The sequence below is a fragment of the Balaenoptera physalus genome, assembly GCF_965194825.1.
Source record: "Balaenoptera physalus genome assembly, chromosome: 8".
NCBI lineage: Eukaryota > Metazoa > Chordata > Mammalia > Artiodactyla > Balaenopteridae > Balaenoptera > Balaenoptera physalus.
The window spans coordinates 111,530,702-111,548,356 of NC_138887.1; the positions used below are offsets into that span (position 1 = coordinate 111,530,702).

At 39.9% G+C, this 17,655-nt stretch overlaps 1 protein-coding gene across 1 annotated transcript in view; it reads left to right on the forward strand.

Annotated features, from left to right (window-relative positions):
• WEE2 (WEE2 oocyte meiosis inhibiting kinase) overlaps nucleotides 1-17,655 on the forward strand; it is a 38,248-nt gene that overhangs the window by 12,661 nt on the left and 7,932 nt on the right. Inside the window, exons 3-11 of the mRNA XM_082473015.1 lie at nucleotides 2,701-2,897; nucleotides 4,651-4,702; nucleotides 6,623-6,795; nucleotides 8,293-8,414; nucleotides 13,529-13,675; nucleotides 14,349-14,456; nucleotides 14,588-14,673; nucleotides 15,437-15,607; nucleotides 17,260-17,402. Coding sequence (XP_082329141.1) covers nucleotides 2,701-2,897; nucleotides 4,651-4,702; nucleotides 6,623-6,795; nucleotides 8,293-8,414; nucleotides 13,529-13,675; nucleotides 14,349-14,456; nucleotides 14,588-14,673; nucleotides 15,437-15,607; nucleotides 17,260-17,402 — 1,199 coding nt within the window. The remainder of the gene's footprint in view (nucleotides 1-2,700; nucleotides 2,898-4,650; nucleotides 4,703-6,622; nucleotides 6,796-8,292; nucleotides 8,415-13,528; nucleotides 13,676-14,348; nucleotides 14,457-14,587; nucleotides 14,674-15,436; nucleotides 15,608-17,259; nucleotides 17,403-17,655) is intronic.

Sequence of the window (17,655 nt, forward strand, 5' to 3'; positions counted from 1 at the left end):
GATGGTACCTTGAATCAAGGTAGGTGACCTTAGAGGATGTACAGGTTTGGAGAAAGAGGTGTGGTGTAAATCGTTGGATAAGTGGTTCTGCAATGCAGGAAAACCACCTAAGCTGGAGATCTATATTTGGATATCATCAGCATTTAGGAAGTTGTTGAAGCCATGGGTGTGTATAAGTTTACATAGTCTGTGTGCCAGAGTAAGAAGAGGAGTGGTCCAAGCTAGGGACCCTAGAAATGCCAAGATTTGAGGGACAGAAAGAAAACAGCGTTTGGGAGGGAAACTGGAAATGCAACTGGGAAAGTACACACTTTACGAAAAATATAGTTTGGATCAAGGTCAGAGGAGAGAGGCCAGGGTGATGATAATTCATAATGTTGTGCTAAAGACAGGGATGCAGAGGAACGGAGGATTGGCTTAGTTCAGCCTCGCCCAAGGGATAGGACCAGAAATCATGGGAAACGACTTCAGGTCCCCATAAGGACTTCCTAGCAGAATTATCTAGAGATAGAAGAGCTTCCTTAGGAGGTAGTAAGGTCCCTGTAGCTAAATGCATTCAACGCTATTTGATGACCACTTGGTAGAAGCACTGTACCAGGGATTCAAGCATCAGGGAACTAATTGTACCAACTGGGCCTTTAAAGTCTTTCCCAGTCCCTGTGATGTTGTGTCTTAGTGGGAGGTTGCCGCCTTCTCCTCTCACCATCTTCTGAAGTCAAGGAGCTAGTCCCCAAATTTCCTTTCTCTTAATCATCTGTAGTAAGAGCTGTTACTTATATAGAATTAGCTACACTCTCTGCAACACGTGTATACACTCAACCTGGTCATCTTTCCAGAAATTTTCAGTCTACTTTACTTCTAGGAAGAACTCACTTTCATAAATCTTGTTGCAACCTGTGTTCTTTTAGATTTCAAAAGGATTACTCATAATTCTACCATTCTGGCAATAAAATCCATATTAACATAATATCATTTGCTATATTGTAAGTGGAGTTCACAAAATCTATCAGCCTTCATATTTCCAGACTAGGAATTCTGATAGTCTTCCTTGATATGAATACTTTTCCTTGCTTTTATCTGACAAGTTTCTAGGCCTTTTTGTTGTCCTTGAACTGTAGCAACTGGAGCTATGTGCAGCATACCAGGTGTGGATGCCCCACTGTTTCATATGTGACAGATGCCTTTTATTTTCCATATGATAATCAGCATCACAAAAAAACTGTTTCAGAAAATGATTTACTATAATTCTAAATTCATTTCCTGAATCACATTGACAACTGAGAAATATCATATAGTACAGTTTTATTTCTTTTGAACCAATACTCAACCCTTACAATAAACTTATGGGAAAATTGTTTGTCATTGATGGCTTTGTCTGATAATATCCCCAGGGCTGTTGACCCTCTGAACTCTAAGACATATGTAAAACCCTTGGCAAAACTCTTGACTGTGTCAAGTTTTCTTCACTTAAAAAAATGTTAGGCTACTATGTGTACTCTATAGCTTCCTTCATTTCTGTTTCTATCAGTCATTTAATGAGTATTTATTTCTGCTTGTATCGTTAATCTAATAATGAGTATTCATTAATAAGTTTAATATCCATTCTTTGTAGCCTCACATTCTTTAATTACATTTTTATATAGTGAATCATATTGTAATCTAGCTTCTGCTTCTACACTCGAAAGTCATGTGCAGAGAATATCAAAACAGAATTCTTTTCCAAAGAGCCTCACAGTACAATGATTACACTATGAGGTTACATCATGGCCCCTGTGTCTACTACTGTCCTCTTGAGGCTCTATTACGCAGCTATTCCTCTGGCCCCTGGCACTTAGGTCATAATAGCATTCTGCTGTCTCATCAGAATTCTTTGTCTTTGATTTCTCCCCTCTGTCGTTTGATTTAGTTCCGGTTAGGTTTTAGGCCGATGTTCTCTTACTGTATCCCACCTGGAGTGGTAAGCCCTGCACATTTTCCTATTGACTGGTATGCTAGTTGTAGCCACTGCAAAGCCTTGCATCTTAAGGGCTTAGAGTATTACTTTTCAGTCTCCTTACCCAACTTCCTGGAACTTTTCTCAATTTGTGCTACATTCTTAGTGGACTTGGAAACTTCTTTTTCCATGGTTAGATAGTCTATGCAATCTTTCCCTTACCAAGTGATTATTTCTGAAACATCGATGAACTGCTGATTAACGGACTGTGCATTCCTTAAGAGCCAGAATTCACCTCTGGACCCTTCAGCACCTAGCCCAGCATCTGCTACTTAGTAGGTACCAAACAAATATTGGGATGAATAATTGAGGAGAAATTAACTATATAGTCTGAGAACATAAGCACCAGGTCTTCTAGAGTCATTTTCATTTGTCTAAGCTGAAAGGTCATCTTTAAAAAGCTGGAGGTAGGACTAGAATTGGTGGTCTCATTGCTGACTCTCAGAATCGCCCAGGGGAAGAGGGTGGAGCTTAACAAAAGTACAGATTGCTGTGCTGATCCCAGGAATCAAAATTTCTAGAGGTAGACTGGGAGTCTGTATTTTTCATAAGAGAACCAGTTACAATGTTTGCAGTGAACCAGATATCCTCTAAGGTCCCTTTCAGCAATAACTTTCTTTGGTTCAAATATTAATTAACTAACTGATACAGAACCATTTTTTAAAAATTACTTCCATTCTGATTTGCCTTTTGTCATCCTCATTCAGGGCCAGGTGAGCCAGCCGGTGATCTCTTCAACAGGGAAGCTCCCCTCCCGAAGCTCTAAGCATCTGAAGCTCACACCTAGTCCCTTCACCGATGAGATGACCTCACTCGCTCTGGTCAATATTAATCCCTTCACTCCGGAGTCCTATAGAAAACAATTCCTTAAATCCAATGGCAAGCGGAAAACCCGAGGCGACCTGTAAGTGTCCTGTTGCTATGACTTTTGAGAACTGATCTTACTATTACCAAGTGGAAGGGGGAGTGTTAAAGATTAGGAATAAACAAGAAGTCTGTCTGAATGAGTCGACATCATGTTTATATATTCCCTCCTTTCTAAATGTCAGCGCTGGCTTTAACCTTCTTTGTCACAGAGATCGTAACACCTTTCCATTCTGAAGTGTACCGTAAAGTGCCTTCTCTTTGAAAGAACAGGGCAGAGTAAGCAGTAGATCTGTCTTATATTAGGAAGTTGAATGGGCTATGGAACTGCACTCAAGGGCTCCTCTCTGGTTACTACGAGTCCAGCAATTGGGGAAGGTGTAGTTCTCGTTCTAGAGAGTATATTGCTGTTTTGAGTCTAGTGGTGTGACTGGTGATGAGAGCTATAGAGCAAGGATTTGAACTTCTCTGCAGGTGATGGAAGGCTGGCTGAAGAGAAAAAGAGAGTACTGCTTTTGGAGGTGCTAATAAATGGAAAGCCAGCTGCACTATTCCATAAAGGCCACTGAATGGTAGAAATCACCTAAATAAGGAGAGTGCAGATTACTCAGGGACAGTTCTTTACTGTATCCTCAATGCTGCTTTTTTATAGAATGGGAGCCCCTCTAAAACAGGCCAGTCATTTATGCTTAGGTGTACTCAGCAAAATAAATGCACAGCTAACAATCTAAAAGCCTGTAGAACACTTAATGTGCTGTGTTCTTTTGGAATCCATGACTACATATTAATCAGCCTTGTAGCCAGAATAGGTTTTTCTCAATACTATTTCCTGGATCTTAAGTAAACAGGACTTCAGCACAGGTACACTGGTCTATTCTTGTTACTGAGTATTCCACTGCTTTTAGCTCTTTAGGATTCTTTGTAAACCTTCAGAGTGAATGGCTTCACCTCTCACTGAAGCTAGCAGGAAAAGACTGCTGATTTGAATTCCTGGCCCTGAAAGTGGTGACATTTTAGTACAATAACTTAGTGATTCTGAGAGGGTATTTTCCCCTCTTCTTCATTGTGGCATTGTTCTTTTATAAAGTATTAAATGTAAGTCACAAGTGTCCTGCATCACTTAATTTGCACGAGTGTAATGTCCTCCACTTGCCACTTCTACCCTGTACTTGTCCAGAAGAAGAACCTAGCTGGCTGGTCTAGAAACTGAAATTTTGCTTAAAGATCCAGGATGCATCTGCTCATGCCAAAGAGGGTGTCCGTCAGAGACTTCAGCTTAATGAAAAGTAATTGAAAACATCTTAGCCAGGATTAGAGCACATTCTGCTATACTTACAGTTGGCTTGTGAACATAAGACAGGCCTGGTTCTAAGGGAGGCGGGTGTTGCAGGGGAAATGTTGTATCCTGGCGAAGAGCCCTTAGTTTCAGGTATGTTCTGTGCACTCTCTTGATCCGCATCTCAGCATACCGTGTTCTATTTGCCTAAAACCCTGTTCTTTTCTCTTAGCTGGTTCCTACTCATTCTTGGAATCTTAGCTTACATGTCCTCTTTTTTGGGAAAGGCTTTTACTCTCCAAATAATTAATTGGGCGCTGTCTATGGTATCCCTTGATATCTTGTTTTTATCCTGTCCTAAGTTCTTGTACTGAAAATTTCTGTTTATCCCTGTGCCCAAATATAGATTGAAGAGGGGAAGTAATTGTCTTATTTACTTGTAAAGCCCCCAAACCTAGCATAGTACCAGGCTCAATAAGTGCTAATCATACTCTGATATCACTTTTTTTTTTCCAAGTGAGGAAGCTGGTCCAGGAGAAGGCAAGGTAGAACAAGGGCTGCCTGCCAAGGTGAGCACAGTTCTTTGGCCCAGCTGTCGTAACACAGTCATTTCATCCTAATGCCTCCTTCTTTCTCCCTCCCTCGCTTCTTTCTCCCTTCTCTCCTCTCCACACAGCTTGTAGTAAATATGTTTTGCAGCTAAATTTATCTGGGCTCTCATCAGGGTCTATATTCTTAGCTAGTTGTTACTTTACCAGACAGTGTCTAACACATATATTGCTGAACCATTACCTTGGAGTATTCTTAAAGGCTACTGCTACTGTCTTTGATCTGGGGAAAAATTCTATACTCCAGAAGAAGTGAAGGGAAAATCAAGATATTTAAGGTCCAAAAATGAATAAGACAAAACAGAGAAAAAGGGCATAAAGCCAGAGGTCTATATGTAAAAATTTAGCTCTTAAATGTGCAGTATCTATTGATTTTTATAATGTTGATCTAGTATCCCTCATGTGATAATATAAACTAAGAAAATAATGCTGTAAATATTACCACCAGAGATGTTTGTTGCAGCCTTAACTGTAATAGCAAAAAAGAAAAAAAAAAAAAAAAAGGGGGAGTACTAAATGTCCAATAATAGAAGAATGGCCAAGTAAATTATAGTTTAAAGTCAGTGGAATATTAAATTGCCATTAAGATGCTTGAACATAGGCATGTTTTCATGATATTATAATGTTCAGTGCATGTAAGTGGGGGGGGGGAGGGTCAGGGAGGGGGAGGAGGAAGGGAGTGATATGGATGGTAAGGTGGTACTTGGTGTCTGAGACGAGGATGGTAAGGTAGCAGGTAAGCACTACCAGCGACTTCAGGCCTCTGATCAGAAGTGTGGATTCCTCATGGGAATCAATTAGGTTTGTCTGATTCTACAGCATCATTTTGCAAAAACAGTCTTCCTATTAGAGGAGGTGGAGAGAGGGCTGGTAGCTGTAGCAAATCCAGACTTGGAGGAAACAGAGCTTGAGACTGGCTAAGGGCAAGGGAAATTATAGATCTTGTTGATGAAGGCTGGTTGGGACTGCATGTTGAAAATGAAGAGCTAGTAAAAGTCAAGATATTTTAAACACTTCAAGTTGGATGGCAAAAGTTCTTGCTAATGAGGATATTGGGAAAAGATGAGTTCACAGAGACAAATCAGCTTGGATTGAGACTCATATAAATCTCTGGATATTTTCGTCATCATAGCCACCATTTACTGAGAATTTTATATATATATATATATATTTGTAACATATATACTTCTCATGTGATGTTTGAAAGGACCCTGAGGCATAGTTGCTATGATCCTCATCTTACAAATGAGAAAACTGATAAAGGAGTTCAGTGACTTGCTCGAGTTATTTACTAGCAGAGCAATGAGTGATGTCGCTAGTTGGCCAGTAGCAGGAGTGTTTGCTATATCTGAGCACACATTCTGAAATAATCAGTTTGACAATTTTGTTCTCCAGACTAAGATTTTTGGGGAAGCAAACTGAACACAGTATGTTTATTCAACTTGAGAGGAAGCATCAGCAGCCAGAGTGTGAGACAAGTAAACAAGAGTCAGAGAGAGGTGTTCCCTTTGTTTAACATCCGCCTCCAAGAGCCCACCCACTCCTCCAGCTAAGGACAGTAGCTCTGGCTGTGAGTGAGGTGTCCCCTCTAGGCACATATAGGGAAGAAGAGTATGGCCAGAGAGAGGAAATAATATAGAAAAAGATGTAATAATATAGCAAAGAGAAATGTCAGTACAGAGTTGTATGACAGGTTATAAAGAACACAGAGAAGGTAGTCAGCAATTGTGGCAGGGTTGCAGGGGCGTTTGCTACCAAGAATATTGATGGATTTGCCTCAAAAGTCTTTTTGAAAACTTAGAGAAATTTAGGAATAATATGCCTTAATTTTATTCTCACAATATGTTAGGGAGAATTATTTTTTTTACTGAAATATTTCAGAGATGTGTTCTACGAGAAACCAACATGGCTTCCCGCTATGAAAAAGAATTCTTGGAGGTGGAAAAAATCGGGGTTGGGGAATTTGGTACAGTCTACAAGTGCATTAAGAGGCTGGATGGATGTGTTTATGCAATAAAACGCTCCACGAAACCTTTGGTAGGATCATTGGATGAGTGAGTACCTTTAAAATGTACTAGAAATACACACTTGGATTTGTCAAAGCATTTTGAATCAGGGCACTGATGTCATTTGTTACTTTTTTTTAATCACCCCCCCAACCCACTGAAAGTTGTCTCACATTCATAACCTTTCTGAATTTTCAAGATCAGAGATAAGTTATTCCCTGAAATATACCATGAGCATTTGAGATCATGTTGTGCTTTTGTTTTGTTTTTTGTAGTTCTCCTGGCTTTTACTACTGGTCTTACTGCTTTTTTGAAACAAACAGATTTATGGAATGATCTTCTGGTGCCTGTTTAGTTCATCAGAAATATTACCAAGTTATTGTTAACTCACTGGTTATCTCTACTTTGCATTAATAGTAAATTCAATAGTCAAGTTTCAAAGTTTCCTTCCTTGTAAGCAAGGAAAAACTAACAAAAAATTTAAATTTCATTCCCAGAACTAAATGTTCAAAAGTTCTTCCTTTCCACAAGGAAAACAAATATTTTCAGATTCAGCCATTGCTTTTTATGAACTCTGGGGAATATAATACTAAAATGCTGAATCTGACATCAGTCTTTGGAATTCTTCATTTGAATAAAGAAATTGATCAAGTACTATATTTTGCTTCTTTTGTGTTGGATTTCCTATTGCATAATGAATATCTGCCCCCAAGACTGTCCCTGTGACTACATCATACTGGCTGAGTTTAATATTGACTATAATGATTGTTTAGCCTTCATAGGGAAGGTAGAGGGCCCATCACAATATCCACAATCAAGTCCATTTCTTCTTAAGCCCGTCAGGGTTTTCAGATTGTGATACAGTGTAAATAAGAATCAAAGCCAGTCTGGGCTTCCCTGGTGGCGCAGTGGTTAAGAATCTGCCTGCCAATGCAGGGACACGGGTTCAAGCCCTGGCCTGGGAAGATCCCACATGCCACGGAGCAACTAAGCCCGTGCACCACAACTACTGAGCCTGAGCTCTAGAGCCCACAAGCCATAACTACTGAGCCCACGTGCCACAACTACTGAAGCCTGCGCACCTAGAGCCTGTGCTCTGCAACAAGATAAGCCACGACAATGAGAAGCCCGCGCACTGCAACGAAGAGTAGCCCCCGCTTACCACAACTAAAGAAAGCCCGTGCACAGCAATGAAGACCCAACACAGCCATAAATAAATTTATTTATTTAAAAAAAAAAAGAAAGCAGGTCTGCTGCTGAGGTAATAACCACCTAAGATTCCTCTCTACATATGTCATGTTCAGTCAGAAAACCATGGACTTTGGTCCAGGACAACCAAGGTTCTGGTCTTAGATCTACTATCACCAGCTTGACTTTGGGTCAGTCACTTAACTTTCTAAAGCCTTAATCCTTGCCACTATATCATACTGAGGCGTTACAAACATTAAATGTGCATTGTTAATAATGCCTCATAGCTTGTCTTTTAAAAACCTTTGTATGTCTATTATCTTGATTCAGTTTTCTCAGTGCTTTTCCATCTCATAGGAATTTGGCTATGCATGAAGTTTATGCTCATGCGGTGCTCGGGCATCACCCCCATGTGGTACGTTACTACTCTGCATGGGCAGAAGATGACCACATGATCATTCAGAATGAATACTGCAATGGTAAGTACATGGTCTAATATCTGTGGAGAGGGAGATGAACTTTTAAGGCTTCAGAAAAAAATCTTTGCCTCCTTCTTGTAGTTTATGGCAGGTATATTAGAGTCATACCTAGAAGTCTGTACTACTGTTCTATTTGGAGGCAGAGAGCTGGAGAAAATGAGTTGAGCTGGAAAGGAATTTCAGGCTTATGCTGTTATGTATTTCTTTCAAAGCTGATGCACAGCTAATACACAGAAGCTATCATCACATTCTTCACACTTTAATTAATACTTAAAGAGAAAACTTTCACCCTGGTGGTTTGAATGGTAAATCATCCTTTTACCATTTACTAGGTATTCTAAAAGATGTAAGCCATAGTCCTTACGATTTTGGGGAAGGGGTGGTAAACTTATACAGCCAACTTTTGATTAATTTTGAAGTGGATTCCTGTGTTTGGGGATTGTTCATGTTTCTTGCTGCTTCTTACCTTTGAGCTTTAAGTATTCTCACAAGAGTAAGGGCATGGGGTGGGGTGCTGGGACTGAAACTTAGTGACTTCAGATATTCTCCTAGGTCCTTCAGGACCATATATACACCGTAACCAGTAAAACCTTTTTTTTTTTCTGGGCTACTTAAATTATAAAGAGTGGTCCTTTGGATTAACATATTTCTAATCCATGATTAATATTTCTAATCTATGGTTAAGGGGTGACATAACAGTAGTTGTGTATTGTTATTCTCGGAAATACATTTTCATCAAAATGGTCAGTGGTAAAGTAGAAAAGTGCTGCCAGTTGAATAGAAGCTTGCCATCATTTTAGGATGCATCCATATTTTAGCCACAGTAATATTGGATAACGGCATCCCCCCCAACATATACACCCACCCTGAGCTTCTTTAATAGTACAGTGTGTCTTTGGGTGAGTTTAATGGCCACTGGATAGCCCTGAGTATGTATGTCCAGCCTGGCTTTTGAGAACAGTGATCAGTGATAAAGCTTCATCACCATATACATGATTGATTTTACAAGTAGGTAAGTAAATAACATTACGAGTTGCTAAAAAACATAGATAATGATATAGAAGACATATCCTATAAAATAATGATTTGGCATTTCCCTTATTGTTTCCTTCTAGCCTGATTTTCTCATAGCCTTACCTGTGAACTTCATGAGTTTTTTCCCTTAATAAGCTCACCCCAAATCCCTTTTTCTAATAGTTTCTTTGGGATTAAAAAATGGACCCTTTCCTTATACTTGTGATTGAGATGTTGAGACTTTCTTTTCATCTTCTCTTCTTAATTTCCTCTTATCATAACCTGAGATTCCCTATTCTTTTTCTCTCTTCCCTCTCTCTATAAAGAAGATTGATTTTATTACCATGACATTTAGCTACTAACAAAGAGAATATCAAATTAAAAAATTAATAAAGCAAAACACAACTAATTTTAACCTGCGGGCAATGTAAATTTTAACTGGGGCAATGTAGAAGTTTCAAATTTTCAAAAAGAATAAGATGAAGTGATCTATTACAAATCATCTTCTAATTCTTTTCAACATTTGAATACCTTCTATAGGCTCGACACTGTATTAAGCTCTAGGGTGAGAAATACTGTAGAGTGAGATAAGGTAAGTAAGTCCTTATCTTCAAGGAGCTTCATTCCATCTGCTCTGTTAAAATGAATACAAAAGAGACAATCTGATGCAAAGCCATCTGGTACAACTGTGGATACAAAGCGTTCAGAGAGGATGAATGTGAGCAAGAGGCAGTGTGGTGGGATGCGCCTGGGCTTTAAAGTCAGGCAGACCTGGGTTCAAAATCCAGCTCTGTCACATAGTAGTTGTAGGATCACTGGGATGTCATTTAATCTCACTGAGTGAAGAGACAGTAATATTTATTTAAGGGAGTAGTTTGCAAATTGGCAACAATATATGTCAAATGCTAGCACAATATCAAGTCCCAATACATAGTAAGAACTTGATAATACTTGTCATTAGCATATCCGGAGAAAATCTCATAAAGGAGGTAAGACTTGAATGAGACCTTGCAGAAGGATTACTAGAGTTTAGGCAAGGAGAGGGAAGACCACCCAGTTAGGGGAACAGCAGGCCGGCTAGGAGCACCGGGGCTGGGAACGGGGCTGGCCTAGCAGACGGTAAGGAGACGAACAGGCCTGAGGTGACCCTACAGGAGGAAATAAGATCAGCAAGGTAAAGGGTGGGAAGACTGCAGTGGGCCGTGAAAGCCAGGCAGTGGGTCTGACTAGATGGGATAGATTACGGGGAATCATTGTTTGTTCATCATGGAAGTTCACTAACTTCACTCAACACCTGCCAATTAAAATGGGACTGTGATTTAGCGAAATGTAATTCACATACATTGAACCTTTCAAATGTGAACTGATCACGGAAAATAAAGCATGCCCTTATACCTTGTTTGTAGTTAAGGATAATCCACGTTGAGACTTTGCCTGATGGCTCTAAGGAAAGGATAATAAGCCCAAAGTATGTGTAAAGTAGCAGAGTAGCCAGTGCCTCATTCCTTCCACTCCCTCCCCACTGCATCCTCTCCCTCTTTCTCACATCTTCATCCTTATGCCCTGTTTCCCCATGCCCACCCTTACCCCTCACCCTTAGCCTCTCATAGCAGCCCGGCTGGAACATGTACTGTTATGGCTTTAACTCTGATTATAAGTTAGATGATTTTGATAACTTAGATTTTAACTATTAGAGGCTAACAGTCATCTGATTTCCCCTCCTGTCCCTCCTGAACCCTGAACTAATCAAAAGTTCCCTCCTTCTCTGCCACCCTAGCCAAGATCCCCTACAAGCCACCCCTGGGCCAGCCTCAGAAATCTAAAGGTTTTCCGGTAGCAGGCTGATTCTGCAACAACCAGTATTCTAACCGATTCAGGACTGGATGATTAAACTCTCCCTAAAGGCAGTATTTTCTATTGACGTCTCTGTCACAGAAGTTTTACAGGGCATGTTCCCCTAGAACGGTGGTTCTCATACTTGCTCAAGTGATGTGACATCCAGAAGTCTGTGTCTTCTGTGGAACACCATGAATACTGGTTATATTTTTCCACCAAATAAGGAACAACTTTACCAGCAGAAAAATATACTTTGTGCTGTTGGTAGCAACACAAAATCAAGACTGTGAGAATACAAACATATGAACACAATATCCTGTTGAATTGTTGCTCTGCTTTTTGCATTTCATTGTTGGAAGGCATTTGCTATTTATTTGTTTCGGTATCTGTTAGGCCTTGCGAGCAGACAGGAAAACGTGGATATTTTTTTCTTAAGTTTTTTTTTTTTCCGGCCAAGTAGGACGAGTATCTTTATTTTATCTAAAGGAAGGAATTCAGCAACTCATCTCACAAAGGTGGTTTGAAAAGAGCTGCCAGGAGCTGGCTTGTTTCCTCCTAGGGCACCGTGCTGGCAGGAGCCAGCTCCAGTGGGGGTACCTTGGGTTACAGAGCTAAGGCTCCAGTGCAGCTGGGTGAGATTAGGAGGGATTAAGTTTACAGTTCATTCAGTATTGCTATGTCTATAAATACATACTTCCTTGTTAGTACTATTTAGTAAAGAACAGTTAACTATGTTCTTCTATAAGATTGTGTGGACAATCATCTTTAGCTCTAGCAAAATAAGGATATTCTAATACAGTCGTACAAATGAGTACTTTCCAGTAACTTCTACTCTTCTAATTACCTCTTGGCTATCTTTAATATTACCTATAGAGATTCTAAGTAACTACAAGTGCTGCTAGTACTGGTCTAGTTACCCTTACTACATATCTGTAGCTCTTCAGGGGATTAGAAATACCTCTGCTTATAATCTTAAAGGGACATATTAAGTGGATCCTAAGTAACCTAGGATGCTTCTTTCTTTCCTTACCTTTCATAGGGTCCTTGACTCAGCCTTTCTTTTCCCTCTGTTGCCAGAATAGACATTCCGTTCAGAAAATACTTATTACGTGCCAGACCTTGGCACAGTGAAGATGAATGAGCTGTGGGCCCTGTCCTAAAGGAACACTCGGGCTAGTGGGGACCCGGGGGCTTTGTCGCAGCTCATAACCTTTTCCGCAAACTTAGTATTGAGGTGACTGCATTTTTAACAAGCACACGCACTCTTTCTTTACTTATTCTTCCTTTTTAATTAATGTCTTTGACAGTCCATAAGTTCTTTCCTAAGAAGACTCCCAGGGGAAAAAAAAAATAACCTTTACTTTAGCCCTTTTTGTGTTTCTGAAAGGGGCTGAATTCTCCTTTCTGAACTTATTTTAACATGGCAGCTCAAGCTTTAAATTCAGTTTTACGTAGGATACTTTAAAATATCAATTTCCTTAAAAGTACAGTTACCATCTCAGATCCTCCTGTTCTGATACACACTTGGAGGGTGGAGCTGTGGGCTTTCTAACTGACAGGGGGTCCCAGGAGTCTCTAATTTGACTGAAGAGGCTGCCAACAAATGCTAATTAATGAAACAAAGGGTTCAGAAGCATTCTAATACCTTAGGACAGGGGCATCTAAGATCAGGTAGTCAGGTGAGCCGGGGCCTTATCTTTTTATTGATAACAATGATAAATAGTTGATATACAAACACGGTGGCTCAAATAGGGTTTAGGTGTATATGGAGGTTTTATATTTTCCTTGGGTCAGCAATCATTACATGTTCTTATTTCATGATATATATTTTAATGGAATGAAACTTGAAGTCAATTACATTAAAATTACTAATGGCCTATAATTTCTAGCTTGATACCAACATGGAATTATTCATCAACACCATAGTAGCTACATGACTAGGCCTGATTGGCCTTCTGGTTAATAGCTAGGTAAAACTTTTAAAATGTTAGTTGGGGCTTACTCAAAGCAATAGGGCCACATCTTGGATACCTAGGATATGGCATTTTCTTTTCCTCTTTAAAGGCCCTTAATTCCTCTTTCCAATATGTCTATGGTATAGACAGGGAGCAGATATCATGTTTCAAACTGACACTGAAGCAATTTATACTTGCTGGACTGCGTTCACTCATGAGGAATTTATTGAATACGTACTATGCTTTCATTTATAAGATTCATACCTTTTCTCTCATTTTGCGGGGCTACTCTCTGTTTTTCTTTCCCAGGTGGGAGCTTGCAAGCTGCTATATCTGAAAACGCAAAGTCTGGCAATCATTTCCAAGAGTGCAAACTCAAAGACATCCTTCTACAGATTTCCCTTGGGCTTAAGTACATCCACAGCTCTGGCATGGTGCACCTGGACATCAAACCTAGTCAGTACAGCTCTCCTCTGTTCCTCTGGCCGTATTGAGTTCTTTCCCCACTGTTGTCAGAATCTGTGCCTGCGTGCCTATCAGGTGTCAAAGATGCTGTTTGCTGAAAGAATCCCTTTCATCAGTTCCCCTTTCCCCCTCCCCTGCCCAAATTTCAGTTAAAGAGCTTTAACCATTTCCCCCCTGGGCCTAGAGGACAGAGAGTAAAGACTCCCAGATAGTGAAGCAAAAGTATGAAAATAAGTGTTTAATTTACCGCATAGGTAAGTGACAGCATATTGGCTGCATCCTGACTTTTTACAGCTAGTGCTCTACTCTTTCTAACTCAGCCCTGATCGAAGTGAGCAGAAATGAATGGTTTAGGCACTCATTAATGTGAAATGCGAGGAAATGTTGTTACTATTTTGTGGTTTTGATTATTTCTTTGTTTTGAGGCCACCAGCCTCTTCAGAGGATGGAGCATGTTTGAGGTTTAAGTTTCACTGAAATAGGTATTATCAGTCACTCAGCTGTTCAGAAGTAGTGTGAGAGATTCCATGGAAGAAAGGAAACCTTGGTAGTCTTGTTACACGCACACAGAAAAGGAGGGTGACTGAAATGTTATTTACAGAAAAGAATCTTGGGTGAAAAAGCTTAGGATTCATTACTTAATGACAATTCTGTATTTTTTCAGGTAACATCTTCATATGTCATAAGATGCAAAGTGACTCTCCAGTAGTCCCAGAAGAGATTGAAAATGAAGCTGATTGGTTTCTCTCTGCCAACGTGATGTATAAAATTGGTGAGTCTGTCTTGTAACCTGATTGGTATAATATTATCCTATAAAATTTATGCTGACGACTCTACTCCGTTTATTCCAGTTTTAAGAAAGACATGCTTTTAAAAACTCTACTTCTTTTTTTCTTTTTTTAGGTGACTTGGGTCATGTGACATCAATAAGCAAGCCCAAAGTGGAAGAGGGAGATAGTCGCTTCCTGGCTAATGAGATTTTGCAAGAGGTATAGATTAGGGAAACGGAGGGTATTTTATAATCCATTGAACATTTTGAGTCTCAAATGAACGTTGACAGTGCAAGAAATGAAAAGTATATATTTATAATTTAAATTTATATTATCCTTTTTCTATCCAGAATGGAAACCAAAGATAGGAGAGAAACTTTTGCAAAAAAAAAGCGTGGGGAAAGCTGGCTCAAACATGGATTAAGCAAAACTTTTACTGTTTTTCATGAAGGTCCTTTACTGTTTCTAATACTTCTTAGAATTCTTAAATTTACGGATTTCCTAGTAGGAAGGAAGCCGTTATTGGTCGAACCCATCTTCATCATGCTACTATCCTTTTGATAGCACCTCCAGCTTTGGTCATTGGAATGACCTTCAGTTATTGCTCACCTTCTAAGATGTCTGTGGGTCTGGCCTAGGAAGGATATAACTTTCTACAGGATAATAATCGGGGGGAAAAAGAGGAGTCTTTCCTATCTGTGATCAGCCAATCTATGCTTCAAGCCTCTATGAGCCTGAGAGAGCAAAATGGCACTGAGATTCTGCCTCAGACTCTTTGGGGCAGGGCAGTGTTAATCAAGTGGATTTGTGCTCTGTCCTGTCTTCCCTAGAGATAGACCACTAACCACAGCAGATATAACCTTGCCCACTGCGTCTGTTTAAGTTCATGTGCATTCAAATGAATCTCTCTTACCAGTTGTGTTTTAGTCTAGACTCATTTCACTTGGCGAACTAACTGGCCTTCGTGTCTTCTGTTTTGAAGAATTATCAGCACCTTCCTAAAGCAGACATATTTGCCTTGGGATTGACCGTTGCACTGGCTGCGGGAGCAGAGTCATTACCTACCAATGGTGCTGCGTGGCATCACATCCGAGAGGGGAACCTTCCAGACATGCCTCAGGAGCTCTCCAAAGAATTTCACCAACTACTCAAGGTGGTGTCTCTAATGAAATGAAGAGAGGATAGAAATGTCTGTTTTTTTGAAAAAATGTAATGGCAAATAGGTGGGAAAAGGGAAATGGTGGTGCCATTGACAGAAGGGAAAGGAAGCATGACGAGGAAGCCCAGAAAAAACAGGACAGACTGAAAGGTTCTCTAGGAAACTTAGAGCATATCATGAAAACCTTTTGTTATAGTTTAAAAATCCTATTGTATTTTTCATTTACCCTTCGCAATAACCCTGTGAGGTGGGCAGATGAGGAAACCAAGACTCAGAGCAGTTCCTTGACTTGTATTTCACTTTCGATAATTGATTAACTCCAAAATCAAACCTGCTCTTAGGCTCCTATTTCAGGATTTTAACTACAGTCAATGGTAACAGTGATATTACTCAAAAAATTGAATTTTGTGTGTATAGAGGAAACATAAGTTACTTTATTGATGGATAACTGACAATCCCCCCAGTTATTTGAGCAGAAGAAAGGCATAATGTTAATTTAGGAATCTGTGTGTTCCTTGTCCTTAATGATACCTGAGTATGTGAAGGGACAAGGAAAGGAAGGTATTATGTTGAAACAAAGAGAGGTACAAAAATACCTACACTGTCAAGAAGCTAGAATTATACTAGAAAAGCAATGTGTATGTAAGACTTACTTCATGGCTTAAGGAACAGGATTGGTTAGAATCCCTAAAATAGCCTTAGAAATATCTACTCTCTTGGAGATTAAATTTGAGTTTCACAGTTTACCTGAACACTTCAAATTTAGTTCCAAACTTGTCCTTCCTCACTTCTGCTTTCCTGAAAGAAGGCAAACCTTTCCTCACAGTGGTCTTCTGTTCATAGTCTAATCACCTATTTCTATGTGTAAATTGATCTTAGATTTAGTTGATTCTGAGTACCTCAATGCTGTCCCTGTGCTAGGTAATATGCATATGTTAATTCATTTAATTCTCACAATAGTCCAGAAGGTGAATATCGCTATCCTAAATATAGGAAAGGGAGACTGAGTTTCAGCAAAGGTACGTGACTTGCTCAAGGCTACATAATAAGTGGTGGAGCTGGCTCTGAACGTTGCTCCCCAAATGGAAGGGTCAGTGTTTTCTTCATTATTCGACACTACTAATTTCCGTATATTAGGTATTTTCTACTGTATTCCAGTCATTATAGGCTATACACATCCTCTATCTGAAGATAAATGCTGTAGGAATACTGTCATGGTGGGATATCCTTAATTAATTTTAAGTGAAAAATGAGCACGTTATGGTAGAAAGTGAGCTGAACTAGGAGTTGGGTAACCCGAGTTTTAGTCTTGGTCCTGTCAATAACTTAGACAAGCCACTTTTTGTCTCAGGACCTCAGTTTCTTCCTGTTTAAAATTAAGGCAATTAAGCTGGTTCATCATTCATCCAGCTCTAAAGTATGATACTTAAGGACAACTCAAAGGTATGGATGACTGATGCTACCAGATAAGGATGATATTCCTGTCCCAGGTGGAGCTAAGTTTTCATTTATTTCTTTCCTTTGCACAAAGGAGAAGCGAGTTTCACAAAATCCACCAGCAGAAGCTGGGTTGGAGTTGGCTTGGGTGGGGAGATTTTTCCCAACAGTGAAGTTCTATTTCCTTCTTTTTGGTCCTACCTCGTCAGAACATGATCCACCCCAATCCAGCAGAGAGACCTTCTGCAGCAGCTCTGGCCAAAAGTCGAGTTCTCTGTCCCTCCCTGGGGAAAACAGAAGAGCTTCAGCAGCAGTTGAACTTGGAAAAGTTCAAGACAGCCACACTGGAAAGGTAGATTTTGGATGCTGGAGTTGAGAAAGAATCTATTTATGTACTACTCACAGTGACATGACTGGTCTGATGTGTCTTCTCTATGAATTCGAGTGGAATCCAACAGTATGACACAGGGACCCCTGCCCACAAGAAGGCTAGTAGCATGGGGCCCTTTGTAACAAGGGGCTGGATGCTCCGTGACTAGATGGCTTGAGAGAGAAAATTCCAGTCAATGCAAATGAATACAAGGAAATACAACTGGTAAAGAAAA